General features: G+C 48.1%; 3 protein-coding genes across 3 annotated transcripts; 2 read left to right on the plus strand and 1 right to left on the minus strand.

Annotated features, from left to right (window-relative positions):
- The first annotated feature begins 296 nt into the window (after positions 1 to 296).
- Positions 297 to 3,640, plus strand: ERP29 (endoplasmic reticulum protein 29). Its single transcript, XM_083373874.1, has 3 exons — positions 297 to 513; positions 1,387 to 1,525; positions 2,644 to 3,640. Exons 1-3 carry the CDS (start codon positions 358 to 360, stop codon positions 3,150 to 3,152), a joined length of 804 nt encoding a protein of 267 aa, XP_083230000.1. The 5' UTR covers positions 297 to 357; the 3' UTR covers positions 3,153 to 3,640.
- Positions 3,641 to 5,777: 2,137 nt separating this feature from the next.
- TMEM116 (transmembrane protein 116) lies at positions 5,778 to 14,560 on the plus strand. Its single transcript, XM_083373709.1, has 11 exons — positions 5,778 to 6,340; positions 6,780 to 6,826; positions 7,182 to 7,245; positions 7,783 to 7,923; positions 9,939 to 10,043; positions 11,413 to 11,462; positions 11,698 to 11,781; positions 11,998 to 12,124; positions 13,311 to 13,455; positions 13,679 to 13,752; positions 13,854 to 14,560. The coding sequence occupies exons 1-11, from the start codon at positions 6,272 to 6,274 to the stop codon at positions 14,067 to 14,069; spliced, it is 1,122 nt and encodes a 373-aa protein (XP_083229835.1). The 5' UTR covers positions 5,778 to 6,271; the 3' UTR covers positions 14,070 to 14,560.
- Positions 14,320 to 18,192, minus strand: LOC310646900 (disintegrin and metalloproteinase domain-containing protein 21-like). Its single transcript, XM_083373706.1, has 2 exons — positions 15,378 to 18,192; positions 14,320 to 14,528 (listed from the first exon to the last, which is right to left on the minus strand). The coding sequence occupies exons 1-2, from the start codon at positions 17,438 to 17,440 to the stop codon at positions 14,519 to 14,521; spliced, it is 2,073 nt and encodes a 690-aa protein (XP_083229832.1). The 5' UTR covers positions 17,441 to 18,192; the 3' UTR covers positions 14,320 to 14,518.
- Between the last annotated feature and the right edge of the window lie 204 nt (positions 18,193 to 18,396).

Below are 18,396 nucleotides of genomic sequence, written 5' to 3' on the forward strand. Positions count from 1 at the left end.
ACAGGCAGACGCTAGAGGGGTCTGCGGGCGTCAGTCAGGCTGGCAGAAGCCAAGGCTGCCTCCGTGCATTTGAAGTCCCATGTTCTGCAGCATGAGAAGGGCTGCGGGGTGGAACGCTTGCTGGGCTTTTTTCACAGTTGCCCAGTGACCTCTCAAAGGCCAGAAGAGGAGAATAGAGCCCGCCCGGCGGCCTTTCCGGACGCGCAGCCTTTAAAGCCGGGCCGGGCGGCCGGAGGTTTTTCTGCGGGGGGGGAGGCGGGCTCTCCCGGGCTCGGCCTGCGGGGGGCGCCGGCGAGCGCAGCGGAACCGCCTCCGCCAGCCCCTCCGCCGCCCGCTCGCCCAGCAGCCTCGGTCGCCATGGCGGGTCCCGGGCGCCGCGCCTGCCGCCTCCGCCGCCTCCTGCCGCCCCCGGCGCCGCTGCTGCTGCTGCTGCTGCTCTGCGCGGGCCCCGAGAGGAGCGGCGCGCTGCACACCAAGGGCGCGCTCCCGCTGGACGCCGTCACCTTCTACAAGGTAGCTCCCGGCGGGGCTGGCCGGGCCGCAGAGCCGAGCGGGCCCGGCGCCTTCTTCCGGGGCCTTGGCGGGCGCGGCGGGGACCCTCCGCAGAAGGAAGCGGCCCGGCGCTGAGCGGGGAGGGCTCTCGGCTGCCCTTCCCCAGCGCTCCCCCCCGGGAAGCCCGCGCGGGCCGATTCCCACGACTCGCCAATCCGGGGAGTGCGAGTGGACGGCGAGGGCGACGCGGACCGGGAACGGCCGTGCCTCTGACCAGGCGCAAAGGGCGCTTTCCCCTTCTGGGCAGGGGCGGAAAGGGGGAGTCCAGCGGGAATCCCGGGCTCTCTCCACCCTGCCCCTCTTACTCGGGAAGCACCGTGTTCAGACGACCGAAGGGCTGCGAAGGCTTTGCCTTTCTCGTTATCCGAGTTGCGTGCTGCCCATCTCGGCTCTTGGTGCTCTGGATCTGGGGAGGCGTGGGAACCGCGGCCGGAAGGCCCCAGGCAGCCCCACCTGGGTGCTGCCTCAGTTTCCCCAAGCCTGGAGCGAGGCAGCGAAGCGTCAAAGCAACTCCTTCCTGGAGACGCTCCAGAATAACCTGTTCTCCGTTTTTGGAAGGGATCCGCGCTGGCAGAGTCTGCAGGGTGATCGTGTGGTGTGTTTCCCTCCCAACTGTGGCTTATTCAAGAAACTGCGGGGAAAAAACATAATTTGCTGCAAGGGGTGGGCCTAGGAGGACCCGAGAAAAATGGCTTGAAATACCAGGGGACATAACAGGCTTTCAACTGGTTGCTAGAAAAAGTGACGGAGAAAACACTGTATGGGACGATCCTTGTGGGTTTCCACAGGCAAAGCCGTTTCCTCACAGCCTGGCTTGTGTCGCTCTTTCCACAGGTGATCCCAAAGCACAAGTACGTCCTGGTGAAATTCGACACCCAGTACCCTTACGGGGAGAAGCAAGACGAGTTCAAAAAAGTGGCCGAGAGTTCGGAGTCCAGCAGTGACTTGCTGGTGGCTGAGGTGGGAATCTCAGGTGAGATGGGGCTCTGTCTAGGTGGACCCTACCTGAGGCCCAGAGGTTGGCTTTGGGATGATGATGACGTCGTGAGTTATTTATCAAAATAATAAAGGCGGGATTTTTTAAATATATTTGCATCTCGCCTCTATTATTTTGAGAAATAAGTCAAGGCGGCAAACATGTCCAACATGCCTTCCTCCTCCTCGTATTCCGCACAACAACCCTGTGAGGTGGGCTGGGCTGAAAGAGGGGGAACTGGCTTAAGGTCACCCAGCTGCCTTTCGTGGCTAAGGCAGCACTGGAACTCACAGTCTCCTGCTTTTTAGCCTGGTGCCGTAACCACTAGGCCATACTGCCTCTCATATAAACAAAACTGTCTGGATTTACTTAATTGTCATGTGCTCAGTCTGGTATTTTCCAGATGTAGCCTCTGTATCGGCTCTAACCACTGAGCCTTCAGCCATTACAAGGTTTTGGGTACAGGTTTGCAAATACCCTGGCTGATCTAACGCCGTTTTCGCTCCTGGCCCATAATGTGACCTGGGTTATCTCGGTGGAAACACAAGATTTTCCAAAAGTTCAGCTTTCGATTTTCATTTCTAAAACGGGCCTCTCTCTGCAACCATTTTAGAAATGGAAGTTCCCCACCTGTTCCTCTTTTAAAATTACACCTGCTGTTTCTTTCCACCCCAGGACGATCAAAATAAGAGCACAAAGAGGGTGAACGAAATAGAGAGTTTGCATTCTCTTGCAGGGAGAATAGAGAGTTTCCATTCTCTTGTGCTTTGCAAGGAACAAGCTTCTAGACTTCAAGGCTTTAAAATTTGGGGGTTCTACCAGCTGCATATTTTCATCCTTCAAATGATTGATTGTTCCTTTATATTAAGAAAGTTACAGTAATAGTTTAATCAATCCGCTCAAGCCTAACTTAAAATTTCTGTTTAGAAATTTCTTCAGTTTCTGAAAGTCTCTTGTTTATTTTTTGACTTATTAAATGTATATGCTACCCATTCCTCCCATAAAGTGACTCCCGGTTAATCACATCTTAGGTGAACAATGACCAGCAAACGCACCAACTACTTATTCTCCCAATCCAAGTCTCCTACCTGAGTTTATATTGCTTTTCTTTACAGATTATGGTGACAAGCAGAACATGGAGTTGGGGGAAAAATACAAACTGGATAAAGACTCTTATCCAGTTTTCTACCTGTTCCAAGATGGTGACCTGGAGAAGCCCTTGCCTTACGATGGGCAGGTTAAGGCCAGTGCTCTCCAGCGTTGGCTGAAACTCCGAGGGATCTACATGGGAATGCCAGGTTGCCTGAAAATATTCGATGCCTTGGCCGGCAAATTTGTAAGTGCCGCCCAAGACCCTGAGCATCGCCGGGCTCTCCTGGAAGAGGGCCAAGAGCATTTGGCCAAGGCCAAAGAGAGCGAACGCAAATCCGCCGAGCAGTACATCAAAATCATGGGCAAAATCCTTGCCCAGGGGGACCAGTTCATCCCCAATGAGATCTCCCGGATCACCAAGCTGATCGATGAGAACAAGATGAGCGACGGGAAGAAAGAGGAACTCTCGAAGCGTTTAAACATCCTGTCTTCCTTCCAAAAGAAGCCGAACAATGAGAAAGAAGAACTTTAACAGGGCAGGTGAAGATGGTACATAGCGTGGGCTGAGGTCCCAACTGGTGTTCCTTTAAGCAGGCAAAAACTTCCCCTTGCTGTTTCAAAGAGGTTGCAAAGCCCTTTTAAAAGGCCCCTAGCCACCCCGTTACTGGGGACAACACACCCAACTTCAGCAGAGGGAAATTTCAGAGACAACCATGAAGTTTAATAACAAGGCGGTTTTCAGGATGGCAACATTTAGAGCTTGACCTGACGTGGAGCCTTAGTGAGCTCGTTTGGCTGGGTTGGATCCCCTTCCCCCCCAATTCCTTTGGGGGGGATTTGAGCATGCGAGAAATGGGGTTAGCACTCTGGGTGGTTTGTGTGTGTGTGTGGAGCACCATTTGGTCCAAGGAAAATGTAAGTGAAGTCAACGCTACACCTGCCTCTTACTGACCAGTATTCACCGAAATCAGTTTTATGGAAAAGGTCCTTCATTTGATAATAAAAGTTACTGGGGAAGCAAACGCGTAAAGGCATTTTTCTCTTTTATCACAACTTTCTTAATCAACAGAACCCTCCTGGTTGAGCTAAGAAATGAAATTGTGCCTGACATTTAAAGTTGCATTTGAGGTTGCCAATATGGGGATTTATATCTTTCGACCCTTTATTTAGCAACTCTGTCTTGAATCACACACAAGCCCACAAACACACAACTGTATGAGAAAAATCGCAAGGTTTTTTTGATCAGGAAAATGTAAATGTCCATCTTGCCTCCCTTCTAACAGCCGAGACAAGCTGTTGGGACAAGTCATAGTATAACTAACCTTGGTTTATTGGATACTTTGCAACAGTTTGAACTCACACAACATGCTAAGCCGAATCTAAGCACTTCAAACTCTCAGACTTCATTCTTCAAAGGAAAACATAGTTCTACCAAGTTTTGCTAAAACATTTGCAATCCTTCCTTCGTCACAAAATTTAGGAACTTATATCACAGCTCAGATGCTTAAAAACCCAATTTCTGTGCCCAGTTCCATTCTTTGCTACCTCTAATAACCTGAAGTCTTCCAGAACGTTTCCATCTGCAACTCAGCTTCTTGGGGTCTTGAAGCTGGAAGGAAAGAATTGTTAATACCAGTCGGAATTGGGAGCAGGGAAATGTTTTAAGCACTACCATTTTATTTTTCTTCTACCTCTGCTTCATTAAATAAGGCAGTGCCTGATCTAGGCAGCACCATTCCTCCCTCAGGTTCAAATAGCCCAATATATTCCAAAAAGTAAGTGATTTTCCAGCGTCAGTCTGGGATATTAGAGGAACCTGCTTGTACAATGGTTAGATGAACGTTGGCTTTGTATTAACCCTCTTACAACATTTATTTTTTAAAAAAATAGGGCAGGGCAGGTGTTTAAATTTATTGCCCAATAATGTCAGAAACCTTTTGCCCATCAAGCAATTTTGGACCATTTTTAATTAAAACTAATTTTAAAAACTTCCTGCTCTTCCCTTTAGCGTTTGGAGCTGGTTGGGTTAGGGAAAGCTGGTCTATAGCAGCCTTCATGGGGAGTTTTCAAATAAATGCGGTAGTGAAATAGAACACCACAGTTAAGAAGGCGCAACTGTCACAGATCTCGGATAATTGCACCCTTGGTTTTTCTGGAATGGGACAAAGGCCCTTTTTTTCCTGTGCATCCCCCTCTTTCCACTTCAAAGCAGTCAAGTGGCAGCCAAAGGCGCACTTCAGAGCAGCCCCCCTCCTTGACTGACAGCCTAAATTCCTCCCTGGGCCCCAAAGCCGCCCAAACGGCCGGATTTCCCCCAACGGGCTTGGTTTTCTCTCAAGGGAAGCCTCCGCTCCTTTCGGTGGTTAACCACCATTGGCTCCCCAGGCACCAACACGGACGGCGATGGGGCGCTCAGTCCAGGGCGCAAGCTGCCTTAGTCGCTGCCCTTCTGACTTCCCCCTGCAAAGCGGCCGTCTTAACTAAGCAGTTCCTCACCTTTGCCTTCCAGGTGCTTTGGACGGCAACTCCCATGCTGGCTGGGAATGATTGGTCTGGTTATCCAACTCGGCAGGAGGTCGTTAAGGTAACCCTTCCACTCCAGGCACCAGCCAGCCAGTTCAAGACTTGGGCTGGGTGGCCACCAAGGGAAGCTAGGTGGTTTTTTCCATGGTTTAGACCAAGGGTGCCTAACCTTGGCTGCTTTAAGGCTTGTGGACTTCAACTCCCAGAATTCCCCAACCAGAAACCTCACCCCATGCCCAATTTAAAAGGAGTTGTGTATTTTGTTTTGGGTGGTCGTCTTCTGTGGGTTCAGATCAGTAGAAGAGAAGAGATCCAGCTTTTCAATTCGCTCTCACAAACAATCCCTGACCCACAAACACACAGGTCTCTTTGTGGGGCATTCAAAGTGGTTGTGAGCTTTACCCATCAGAAGGTGGAGCTGCTGCTTTACTCTCTGGTGGAAACTGCAGGACTGCTGAGTTACATTGGAGTAGCTCCAAATCGAGAATTTGGTAGCAGTTCTTCAGACTCTCCAGAGTTTATTAAAAGGCATCTGCTTCGTGAGAGCTGCAGTTCCCCGTGCTGGTTGCCTGGAGGGGCTAACTTAAACCAGGATTTAAATTGGGGTGGGGAAGCCCCTCCCCTAAAGACGCCTTTGGATCTTACTCTAGAGGAAAGTACTCTGATTTAAAAAGGCGGTGGCGGGGGGGGGGCACAGGAAGCCTCTTTCCTGGCTAATTCTGTCAAAATAATTGGAGTGCCTCGAGCAAAGAGCCCGCCGGAGCTGTTGGGACCTAGAGCAGCTGGAAAAGGGGTCCTTTCCCCCTCCCCCCCACAAGTCTTCTGTTTTATTTCCTTTCGCATCCCTGCTCTGGTTTTGGTTCTCTCTCTCCCTCATCTCCAGCCCTCCAGGTTTATCTTTTTCTTTCTGTCTCCCCTCTCCTCTTTCCCTCCTGGAAACAGACTGGGTGCTGGACCCCTCAGTCCAGCCTGCTCTGCCTCCCACCATCCGCTGCTGGCAACCGGGGCGGGACCAACGAGGTGGAGCGAAGAGGAAGGTGGCAGGCAGGCGGATGGCCAGTCGGCTAGCTGCCTGCCCACGGCTGATCCCGTTGCTGCTGCCTGCAGCTCCTTGCTTGGCTGGCCAGCATGGGCTCCTTCGCCGCTGGGGCTGCTGTTCAGGAGCTCCTGCAGCCCCAGGATTTGGAGAGGGCTCAGGTGAGTCAAGGAAGAATCTGTAGAGATGCTCTAGCAGGTAGGTTTCCCTCCCTTAGCAGGGAGTTGAAGTACACCCATGGCAGACTGTCTGAGGTTGAGAAACACTGGGGTAGAGACTTCGCAGCATCCTGAGAATTTCGCAGCTTGCTCTAAGTCGGCTGCAGTCATTCCTGAGAAGAGACGGTCAGTCCCAGGCCTGGGGTGCAAAGAGGACTAGGATCACAGATTAAAGTAGTCCCTTGGGTAAAAGATGGGCAGTCTAGAGATATGCTGAATAAATACATAAATCAATAAGAGATGGAAAATGCTGCCCTTGCTGAGCAGAGGGAACGAAGGAGGCGCAGAGGGGACTAAGAGGCCCGGCCATCACGACCTCAAGTGTGGGCTGCGTCCCTCCAGAGGATCTGCCTTACCTAATTTCGCTCTTTTTCCCACCTAGTTTTTCACTGTCATCCACTGGATCCAAGCTGCCACGGCTACTCTGAGGTATTTCGTCCAGCCTTCTCTCTTAAGATATCCTGGGACTAAAAGGGAATCTCCCAGGAGATCAGCCAGGAAATAACCTAGTCGGGGTTTTTAGGAGGGGTTACCAGGTCTATCTCCCTTTTCTGGGACTGCTAAATGCCATGGATGTATATGTGTTATTTGCTTTTGTTGGTCATTCTTGCCTTTTATTTCCAGTCATTCTTGGACTAAAAATGGCTTTGCATTTGTTACAATAAAATGTGCATGTTGTGTTTGTTAAGCGGGAATTTGCTGGGCTAAAGAAGGTTCACATAAGCTCTAAAAACGTATCAAAGCTAACAACTAAACTCCACCAATCTGCCCCTTCTTTCCACAGCATCATGGGGTCGAGCTCAATTATCGGCTACACCATCTTCCAGAACACCGCCAGATCCCCCGAGGTAAGGGGAATTCTTTTGCTCATGAAAGGCCGTAAGCAAGATGGTGCCTTCTGAACTAAGCGGGGAGGAGCAATGATCTTCATAAGGAATGTTTTGCAGTGTTCAAGTACCTTTCCACTTTGTTACTAAACAAATATTAATTTTAGAAGCTGGGTGGTTGAATCATAATTTACTTTTATTTCAGCAAATGTCTATAGCTGCCCTACAGCCCAGCTAGTATAACCACCAATTTGCAGCACCAAATCTATCTATCTATCTATCTATCATCTCAGTATTTTTGAATCCTGACAACTTTAGGATAGCCGAGTAGCTGTTTTATTTATTCCCTGTCATTCTCTTCTACTAATACACACTTTGAACTGAAACAGTATATGTGGATATTCTAGAGTTGACAGTGTGTGGTCAATTCTCTTTGCAGTGAGAAAGAGAAACTCAGTCGGTCAGATCATCGTTTCCACCCGTCCTTAGATCTCCAATTTTTGTCCGAATGCAAGGCTACTGGTCAGTGGAGTGACTGTTGCTTTCCTCCTTCCACAGGTGCGTCCTCTTGTCTACCTGAGCCTCTCCGATCTCTCTCTGGGGCTGTGCTGGCTCACGGGGGCCCTTCTGTATAGCAGAGAGGCATCCCACCCAACTGGAGAAGCCGATGCTTGCTACAACTTGCAAGCCACCGGACAGGTGAAGCCTAAGTTGATCTCCGGCTCCTTGGTGGGGTGGAAAGTGTGTAATTTGGAAGTGGGCTCCAAAGGGGGTCTCTGTGCGATACAGCGTGGACTGGTGGACTAGGCGCATAGGGAAGAGGCAATCCAGTTGCTTCCATCTGCTGCCAGTTGCTGAGTCTTTGTGCTTGAAGAGCTTTGGTTGGGGCTGATGTGCCATGTTGACAGGGTAAAAGCTTTAGAGGAGCTAAAGTCAAAGGCATCAAGAACATACAGAGAGGAGAGGCAATTTTTCTCTGGAAGTTTCTCGATAACTTTTCTGAGTTGGATTAAGACTCCAGAATTCTCAGCCAGCATGCCTAAGGTCTGGAAATTCTGGGGTTTGCAGCCCAAACAGAACTGGAGCCTGTTAGAGAAAGTTGTGTGTTTCCCTTTTAATTTGACTATTGGATATATAAAAATCCTGTATTATTAGTAAACTTTTTTTCTTTGCTCTATTGTGACAATGCCAGCTTCTTACAAAGCTACCAACTCTTTTTTTGCTTCCCTCTCCTCACTTTTGTGCATTTTCCGTCGCTTGTGAGGCACGTTTGGGTCCAGGATTATCTTCTTGAGGCCAGGTTACCATTTAATGGTCCTGCTCCTAGAAAGGCAATTCCAAACCACCACAAACCTTGTTTATTTACTGCTGCTTGGTTGCTGTTTCTCCTTGATTCTGTTTGTTAAATGGGTGTATAATCTGTCTTGTAATCTACCCAAAATGTTGATTATTGTGCCAGTTAGCAGCAAAGTTCCTTCCTATTATTGATCCCTTTGAATGTTTACCTTCGGCTGCCTCTCAAGAGAAGTTGGTGTTTGCCTGTTTCACAACATGTGTGCCTTGGCAGGTATATTGGACAACTTGAAAAAGCCCAGCCAGCTCTCAAGATACAAAATCCATTTGCAAACATTAATGATCAGCAATGAGGAAGTCATTTGGGTTAACAAAGGCCCACTTAACCCCCAAATCTACTGGACAGATCAGAGCAGCAAAAAGATTTAATTCAGTTTAATCGACCTCACTCTCTTCCAATATGTTTTGCGTGCTGTCTGGGGACACAAACCACAAAACAAAATTGGGGAAGATACAGTATACTATTGTGATGTTTTTATAAGGTATTTTAAGCATACTTATTTATAAAATGTCCCAGTATTATTGCAGATAACGTTTGCTTTCCTGGATTAGATTTTGTTTCGTCAGTCTTGTAGAATATGATTTATGTAACAAACTAACCTTGATAGGATAAACAAATCCAACATTTTCCACATTTAGTGGATGAAAAACAGAGTGGAAACTGGAAGGGGGCCCCCCTGCAATGATGTCTTTGGACTTGGGATCCTTTTAAGCACAGAAAAATCATATATGCATTGGGATAGCTTTCCTGAATTAGGCTTCCTTTAAAGAACAAAATAAAACTGTTTATCATGGGAGAATGAAAGTGAAAACGTTGTGATTTTGTTTTGTTATTTTGGACCGCTACTTCATGTTTCATCAGCCGTGTTAGGAAATTACATCTTCCTGTTTCTTTGAGTCTTGCCATCTGAAATGGAAAAACCAACTTCACATATGCCTTTAGTGGAGGATTGGCTCCTTCTGGAGCTGTTTATGCTTGGTGACGAGGTCAGAAAATCACAGCCCTACGTACAAATTGTGGGCAGATATATAAAAGGGCAGAACCACACCCAGACATGAAGGCACATCGTAGCTCGCTCTCTTTGTACAGTGATAGTTGTTGTTTTCGGATTTTAGTTCAGTGACAAAATCAAAGCTGCAAAAGGTTACTTTCAACAGCGGAAATATAGAGGAGGTTGGAGAGGAAGCTGGGGGTGGGTGGGTTTGCAGGCACAGGGGCCACCCCTTGCCATCCCCTCCTTACCTCCTCCCCCTTCAACCAACAGCCATGTTCAGATCACAACTTATTCCAGATTTCCAAAGGCAAATTCGGAGGACCAACAGCCTTTGTTCTTGTTTGTTTGTCTGTTTTGCTTCTCCAGATCTTCTATGTCGCCTCTTTCCTATACACAATTAATTATACCTGGCAGCTTTACATGGATTTGAAAGGGAAATTCAACCAGCACTTACACAGCCAGAGGCCACAGGTAAATGGTGCTTTCATGGTGACTTGAATATCTCTAAGCGTGTTTGTGATGTGGGAAGGAGGTGCTTGAGATCTGCCCACCTTGCACCTGTGGACATCACAGGGTGTGCTGGAGGCCAAACTCCCAACAATTGGGCTGAGCCAGGCAGAAGCCAACAAGGGCAGGACCAAAGTTGACTGGATTGCATGGAAGTCCAAGAAATTGAATCCAGTTGAATTGATGACTCTAGTGTGGAGGCCGTTGAGATTTGGAGGGCCTTGGATTTACTCCAGAGAAGGCCACACCCTTTCGGCTTTTCGGCTTTTCCACTTTGGCTCCCACCTGAACAGGATCAGCAGGTTTTGTGGGTTGCACAAGGCCTTTGTCAATGCCTGCTTGATCAGAGGACAACAGAACCAAAGAAAAATGTATGTGTCCTAGACAGAATGGACTCTCGGTCACTTTTTTCAAAAACTTTCAAAAACATTTTGAAATCTCATCTTCAGTGGAAACCCTTTCAAGCACCACAGACCTTCTCAACCATCAGGGCCAGCCTCTAGGCAGAGGATCAAAGAAAGAGCTCGCCTCGCCCTTTGAAAACCCTGGCTAATTGCTGGTGTATATTTGGAATAATGCTTGTTCCAGGGGGCCCTTATGAATTGGAAGAGAAAGCACGGCGGCTGTGTTAGTCTGGTCTACATTGCCACCCACTTCATCAGGAGGACAGAACTCATCCTGGAACAGCACATCCTGTCCCCAGACAAAGCTTGTGAGATCACTTCAACCATCTAGTCAATTCCAGCATTCTTTGAAAACTCCATCCTTTAAGGCAGGGCTGTCAAGCCACCAGCCTGCGGGCTGGGTGCGTCATGCCGAGACCGCACCCACCCCATTGCCGGCAATGGGAAAAAAGGCACGGTACGTCGCGACACATCACGCGACGTTGCCAGGTTGACACCCCTGCTTTAAGGGCTTGAAGAAATGTGTCATAAGATTAGAGTATGCTGTTTGCACGAAAGAAGGATATTTCTTCCCTCTGTGTGTGGATGCATGCGCACATGCCAGTGAAATAAATTATACATCAGGATGTACCAGGTAGAGAATTAACCCTCAATTGGTTCAACACTGGTTCACCTTCAAGTTTTTAAAATTCGTTGTTGTAAGCACAGTTTCATTTGAAACTAACACATCAACAATCCCCCATGCTTAAATGCTAAATTTTTAAGAGTCTTCCCCCCACCCCCAGTTCCCCAAACAACTCCAGGGGAGTATCTGTACACATTTTATTTCCCCTTTTTAAAAAAAAGATCCATTCCGGGTTGTAACTCCTGAATCTTCAGCACATATTGTGGAGCCAAATCCTGGTGTCTCCTCTTTCCTCCTTTTGTAGGTGTTGAGCTATTCAAATCACCTAGGCCGAGTAGCCATCATTTCCTCTAGGTAAGATGAATCTCCCAAATGCTGCTTGCTTGCTTGATTCGGGAGGAATTGGGGTCGGGGGAGGCAGGGGAGCTTGCTACCTCACTTGGAGAAACTGGGATGAGCCCCCCAGTTTGATAGGGCCAGATTCTTGCTATTTGGGCCGGCGGATGCAGCCCCCTGGAAGGTGAGCCGGACTCTTCTTTAGGGCCTCCACGATCTTGACGAGGAGAGTGACCTTTCTTTTCCCTTCCAGCCTCATCCCGATCCTCCTGATGGTGCCTGTTTTGGGACTCGGCAACCACTTCCAGTGTTCTCAGAACTTCACCTCAGAACATGGGTAGGACAATCTGAATCCAGTACCCTTTGCCGGGCATGGAAAGCCAAGGATGGCCTGTATCTGAGCTGAGACTTGGTCCTACGGTGGCCAGTGGCTCCCAGAGGTCTCTTAGCAGAACCAGCCTCTCTTTTCAGAAGACGGTTTTGGGCAGAACCTGACTCTTCAGCAACACCCCCACCCCCCAGGCTCACTCCTTTGTTTCCGTTTGGTCCACAGGTGCCTCCTGTTGCACGTGGAAAACACACTCGGCACCGGCTCTCAGCAGGGCATCTGTGCCGGGTTGTGTTTGTACAGCACTGGAGTTTTCCTGGTCTCGTTTGTGGCCAGCTTCCTTGCAATTCTGGTAAGAGGCACGCCAAGGGGCGCATCTCCTCCTCTTGCTGAGAATCCTTCAGCACTTATGGGAGGGGGGGCTCAGGAAAGGCCTGAAGCACACAAATCATGCTTCTTTTCCCAACCCTGATGCTTAACATTTGCTGCCTTCCAACTGCTGCCGCATCCCTCGTAAGTTAGAGCAAACAGTTTCATAACACTGGTTTAATGCATCACATTCTGACCACATGTGGAACTGAGTTTCCACACCCCGGAGTCTAGCTTCCTGAATAAATCTGAGCTTGTTTTTGTTCCCTAATGGTAAACAGATGAACTTCAGAATAAGCAGAGATTCTCTGGGGGGAAAATGCAAGGCGAAACAATAGGAACACTTGAATTGCTGGCCAGGCACATCTTAGATTGGCTGGTTGCTGATTTTAGTTACGCAAGGACTTTGGGATAAATTAGATCAAGAGAGGCTCTCAATGGCCTGATTCACACAAGCCATTATACTACATGACTTTGTTTTGGGTTTGCCGGCGTCAACTCCCCTCCGCCCTGTGCGTTCCCACAGAGAGGGCCTCCTCAGGGTGCCTCCAGTCAGGGAATGCCGACTGGCAGCCCCCAGGGGGAGAGCCTTCTCTGTGGGCGCTCCGGCATTATGGAACCAACTGCCGGTGGAGCTCCGGATGGCATCAGACCTCCGAACTTTCCGTCGTGGCCTGAAGACCCACTTATTTGAATTAGCTGGTCTGGCCTGACGGGGGATTATGGGTTTTAAATTGTTGTTTTAGAATTGTATTATTGTTTTTAACTGGGCATTGGTTTAATCTTTTTTTAACTTTTGTATTGTTATTTATATATGCCCTGTGAACCGCCCTGAGTCCCTAGGGAGAAGGGCGGTATACAAATTAAATAAAACCTAAACCTAAACCTAAAGCGATGTGGAAACTAACTCCAGTGGTTTGGAAGCCATGGTTTAGGCTTTATTGTCTTGTGCAAGCTCAGTCAGGTGTAGTTTAACCGACAAACCAAGGTTAAGTTACTCATGGCCTGGAGGAATGAATGAACCCAGACCAGGCAAGTGACTAGATTCAGTTCCTCCCAAGAGTTCGAAGTGAAACAGGAACCCCATCCCAGCTTCCTCCGTCCACACTCTCCTCCTTCAGGCATGAGCACGTTGCTGAGGCCTTCTTTCGACCTTGCTCCTTCTTTAGAGCTTGCTCATCCGAGCCAGGACGTTGTACAAGCGGTTTGTGAATTCGATGGGCTACGTCGGTGATCAACAGTGGGCAATGCTGAAGGTGGTCGAGCAAGCCGTGATTCTGTACCCCGTGGTGTTTTTCTGCTGCTGGGGGCCAGGTAAGGAAAGACCCAGGGACGTTGCTTGCATGGAAAGAGACAGCCCTCCGCATGTCTGTTTGGAAGTGGGTTCTTCCAGATAGCCACTTATTGGAGGCCAGGACCCATCAAAAGTGAATTATTAAAAAAAAAAAACACAATACGTGCAGAGATGTAGCTGCTAGGCATACCATCCGTATTATATTTATTGTTACTGATCTTCTCCTGTTTCGTCCACCTACAGCCTTCATCCTTGGCCTCGTCAAACTGGCACGTATGGACAACGCCAGTGTTTACATGGCCCTGTATATTCTAGAGGTAAGCATCTCTTCAGCCATGCACACCCAGAAGAGCCCACGGGCACCTGACAACTCCGGGTTGCAGCCACCTCACTTGAGCATCTTCCCTTCTGCTCTCAGGCCCTGACCGCCTCTTCCCAGGGGTGCCTGAACTGTGTGGTTTACGGCTGGACTCAGCACATGTTCCGCTGTGTGAAACGCAAGGCTTGCTGTGACGTCAACACCCAGACGCCCCTCCTGCGTTCCCAGAAGAGGTTCTATGCCAGCACACTCCCAGCCCGTGTCCAGACAGTGGCTAATAAACCCTCCTCTCCTTCAACCACGACGGTGTTATGAACGGGAAGCGGACCCTTTGATCTCTCTCCTTCCACCCCTGTCACGCCACGAGGCTCTGCTCAGCAATGCCAGCTAGACTTTTTAGATCCTGCACAGAGGAAGTTGAACCAATGGCCCTGAAGCTAGCTCGTTCACAGCCTCGCTGGGAAAATACAAGTCAGTGGCAGATGGGTGAAGTTAAAAAGAGAGTTTGGAAGAGCTTTAAGAGAATTAAAGTCCAACTGGACAAGAAGGAACTGAAAGACTCCTTAAATTTAAATAATCACTATTTATTTGAGGGAAATGAAAATTGGATAGGGTGGAGAGGACTGACTTTTTAGATTGTGTCGTATTTTCCCCATGATAGAGTTTTGCCAGGATCTTCCAAAGAACGGGATCCGGAGTGACTGCAGTGCGGTGTGACCACCCTGGAAATTACCCTTTTTTTTCAGCGCTGCTGGTGGAATATTTTACAGCTTCCTGCCAAACAGTAAAACATAAAAGCAAGCCTATGAATGGATTTATGTTCCTTTAGATTCCAGGATTGCTAAAAAGCACACTTATCTGACTACTGTTTTAACCTACACAGAAATAATGTCCTCTGCTGATCACAACTGACACCAACGTCATGGCTTCCCAAAATCCAACCCCCTCCAAAACCCCTGTCCAAACTGAAAAATCTCAGCTGCACAATTTTATTTTCCTCTTTCAAGGTGTCCCAGGAATCCTTTTCAATCCACCCCTAAGATCCTTCCACCCTCAATGCAGAGATGATTGCGCTGAATAGATGATCTTAGCCAGCATGATTAGAGTTAGATCTTCTTTCGGTGGCACCCGAGGAATGGGAATTTGGGGAGTCCAACACCTTGCTATTCCTTTTCCTGTTGTTTACAACTCAGCAAAGTGTTTTCAATCCTCGCCCTCCCCCTTCCCTTCCCTTTCTCAACAGTGGAGAGTACGGCTTTCGATTGGATGTTTTGCGTCGACCCAAATTATCTTGGCACAGCCGTTCGGTTTTTGCTCTCGGTGCCCTTTTTCATCTTGGGAAGTTCTGAAGAATGAATGACCCACTGCTCACTTTAGGATTATGAGATGTTGCACGAAATTATAGGAGGTAATTTTTGGAGTGAATTTCTGTGGGCCTTCTAGGGAGCCCCAACTGGCAGCCTTGCCTTGGTGTCTGTTTTCTGGGGGGGATTCGGTGCTTTGTCCATGGGAGTTTTCCACCACCTCAAAACCGGTCCCAGGAGTTCCCACGCTTTCGGAAGGATCACAAGAATAGCAGCAATAATTAACATGGAAAAAGGAATGACAGTTCCCAGAACGTACTTGGCCAAGGAGTTGCCCCAGGCAATCACAGGAAACCCTCCATCAATGCTCCCTCCGGCACCCCAATGCTTGCAATTCGGAGGGGCCCATCCACTGTTGCAGTGGCATTTGTGAAGGTTGTTGCAAACGCCTCTGTCTTGGCAGGTTTTCCGTGGGTCACAGCTCGAATTAAGTAGGGCTTTGGGGATGCAGGTGCGATTGATGCACACTTTGTATGGGTCACACATGATGCCGTTAGGAACACTCCCAATGTCCTGGTGATGGATTTCGGCAGGATGCGAAACGCTCCAGCACAGCGTTCCTCGCACTAAATTCTTATGGACCACCATATGGTTCAGGTCAGGCACAGAATTCACATTTACACAGTGTATTCTTCCACACATGCTGTCCTTGGGATGGCATTTCAAATATTCCTTCCTGGAAGGGTCACTGCCACAGTTGCCATAGGAAGTTCCGAGGGTGTTCAGACCGAGGTAGCAACTCTCCGGAGCCCTTTTGGATTGTCCTTTAAAGATTCTGTGGCACAAGAAATCGTAATTCCAGCACCTCTTTTTGTAACAGTAAGAAGAATATTTGCCACAGGGTGTTCCGTCCTGCACATACAAGTCCTTGGGGCACTGCGCAGACTTCCCATCACAGTATTCAGGCAGATCACACTCGCTGACTTTAGGCCGGCAGACGTCTCCTTTAGGGGCAAGCATACATTTTTGGCAACACTTTCCTACCCCACAAATGACATTTCTCTTCAGACGACAATCAGGATTGCAGCAAGGATCATTTATGCATGAGTTTGGCCCCCCACAATCACACTCTTCGCCCTTATCCAGAACGCCGTTCCCACAATGCTGAAATCTGGAAGGTATCTTGGGAACATTTAGCAAGCAATGCAGGAGACCCTGTTCGTGAAGTTCTATGAAATCCAGAATGCTGCAGTTACTGAACCGGTTAACAGAGGCGTGGTACGTGTGCATAATGCAGCTTGCAGACTCACCACAGACACACTGGGAGTCATCGTGACCCAATCCAATATGAGAGGCCAACTCATGAGAAAATCCCCTTGCGAAGCGGGTCGATTGGTTCTGGAGGTAGACTTGGATTCCTGCTGAAAAATGGGGCTCACAAATAGCAGAGTGGTAGGACTTTCCAAAGACATTTTTAAAAGTCTGTTGAAGGAACAAGAAGGCCGTGTCATACACTGTCCTGTTGACCATGCTGGTTGTTCTCCACTTATTGAAATTTTGAAGAACTTTGGTGATGTCTGTAGAAATATCTATTAAGTTCTTTTCAGTCCAGATCTCAAGTCCAACTAGAACAATGTGTGTCTTGAGAGCCTCAAAGGTGGCATCTGCAATGTTCACCACATCCAACACTATGGTTTGCACTCTGCTAACGTTATTTGCTTCTTGGGCAAATAGGTTTTTGTCCACTACAATATACAGTTCAATATATTTGGGGAAATCTTCATACTGGAGATAATTGTACATCGCTCTGGTTCGTCTGTCCCGCAGATTTTTTGCTTCGTTCTTTCTTCTTCCCACTCCCATTTTGAATGATGAGAAAATAGGCTGTGATTCTTCGGAGGGGTAGAGAAGGTGTTGAAAAGCAGGGGAATTCTGCAGAGGCTCAATACCGTATGTTCTTGCACCAATTTTCAACAAACCAGTGAGACCAAGGCAGGTCCTGAGAACTGCAAGTGAATCAAGTATACCTTCAATGTAACCTTGATAGTAGCATTCATTTGGCATGTAGGGATGGCTCTCAACGCGTTCCCCCTTCGAATTATAGGTGAAGATTGGGAAGTTTTCAGCTAGCAAATGCTTTGAGGGTTTGAGTCGGATGACATAATCCCTTGCTGCTGCCTTGATGGCGTAAGATATTTCATCCTTCTTTGCCTTCGCTCCTTGGGCTGATAACCGTCTTGGGATTACCACCTCATAAGAGGGATGTGCTGGAGGAAGCAACGAACTGCAATGGATGGTGGAAAGGGTAAAGACCACCAACACAATCCAGGTTGCCAATGGGAGGAAAAACCAGCGCCCAAGATGTCTACCCGCACTTCTCATGATTCAGCTATGTTGTGTTTCACACATGCTTAGCTCAGAGTGGAGGTGAGATTGATGTGAACGTCCAATGGAAAAAAGTCAAGGGTTTGTTTGTTTTCTGGGGGTCAGTCAATTACTTACTTCAGTTCATTGATGCCCAAAAAAACTGGCTATCACCATCACTTCCTTGAGCCATCAAGATGTTCAAGCAGGCCTACTTTCTGGCTCTGTGGCCCTCTTTATTTAACATAGAGAGCTAAAACGGAGAGGACACCAGAAAAAGAAGGGACATCTCAAGAGCTTTGGATCCTTCCTCTTCTCAGATGTTCTGGATGAACCTTGCAAAGATCACAGTAGCCAACAGGCAAGCCAGGAATGAACTCACCACCGATCCAACCGCTTCCCTCCTACAGGTGTTCTCCGTTGGAAGACTCCAGAGGGCAACTGTTTCTCCGGCCTCTTTAAATATGAACATTCCATTTAACCTCCTCCAACAAGAGGCTTCTCAGTGCTACTGAACAGCTAATTTCAGGACTGAATCGTGGAGCAGCTATACCTGGATTTTCTCTTTTTATTTAAAATTGGATAGTATGCTTGTTATTTTTCTAATTTCCAGTTCTGTCTTTAAGGATCTAGTCAACCCCTTCTAGCTATTTCATGGCCTTATGAGATGAAATAAAGGGGCTGGCTCATTGTTATTCATGTGGCTCAGGTAATCTATTTTATACCTTCCGTAATTGGCACAGAATTTACACACAAGGCAAGAGACTCCGCTGCACTCACCCATGAAGAAACAGCTACCATGTCCACTCTTTTGATGTAGACTAAGGAGCTAGCCAACATAGCTCAAGGGCAGAAATTTTATGCAGACAAGCAATGCAAAATCAATTTGAGCTTGCAATTTTACTTTGAAAGAATTGATGGTGTAAGACAACAAAGAAAAAAAATGGGTTACCTGCCAACCGATGTTACCTTTA

The sequence above is a fragment of the Vipera ursinii genome, assembly GCF_947247035.1.
Source record: "Vipera ursinii genome assembly, chromosome: 14".
Classification (NCBI taxonomy): domain Eukaryota; kingdom Metazoa; phylum Chordata; class Lepidosauria; order Squamata; family Viperidae; genus Vipera; species Vipera ursinii.

What these genes read in the sequence shown, in the direction of transcription:
- ERP29 (XM_083373874.1), top strand. Translation starts at nt 358, where the DNA reads ATGGCGGGTCCCGGGCGCCGCGCCTGCCGCCTCCGCCGCCTCCTGCCG. An exon ending in ACGCCGTCACCTTCTACAAG is followed by an intron (nt 514 to 1,386) that starts GTAGCTCCCGGC and finishes CTCTTTCCACAG; the next exon opens with GTGATCCCAAAGCACAAGTA. An exon ending in GGCTGAGGTGGGAATCTCAG is followed by an intron (nt 1,526 to 2,643) that starts GTGAGATGGGGC and finishes TTTTCTTTACAG; the next exon opens with ATTATGGTGACAAGCAGAAC.
- LOC310646900 (XM_083373706.1), bottom strand. Translation starts at nt 17,440, where the DNA reads ATGAGAAGTGCGGGTAGACATCTTGGGCGCTGGTTTTTCCTCCCATTG.
- TMEM116 (XM_083373709.1), top strand. Translation starts at nt 6,272, where the DNA reads ATGGGCTCCTTCGCCGCTGGGGCTGCTGTTCAGGAGCTCCTGCAGCCC. An exon ending in AGGATTTGGAGAGGGCTCAG is followed by an intron (nt 6,341 to 6,779) that starts GTGAGTCAAGGA and finishes TTTCCCACCTAG; the next exon opens with TTTTTCACTGTCATCCACTG. An exon ending in TGGCCCTGTATATTCTAGAG is followed by an intron (nt 13,753 to 13,853) that starts GTAAGCATCTCT and finishes TTCTGCTCTCAG; the next exon opens with GCCCTGACCGCCTCTTCCCA.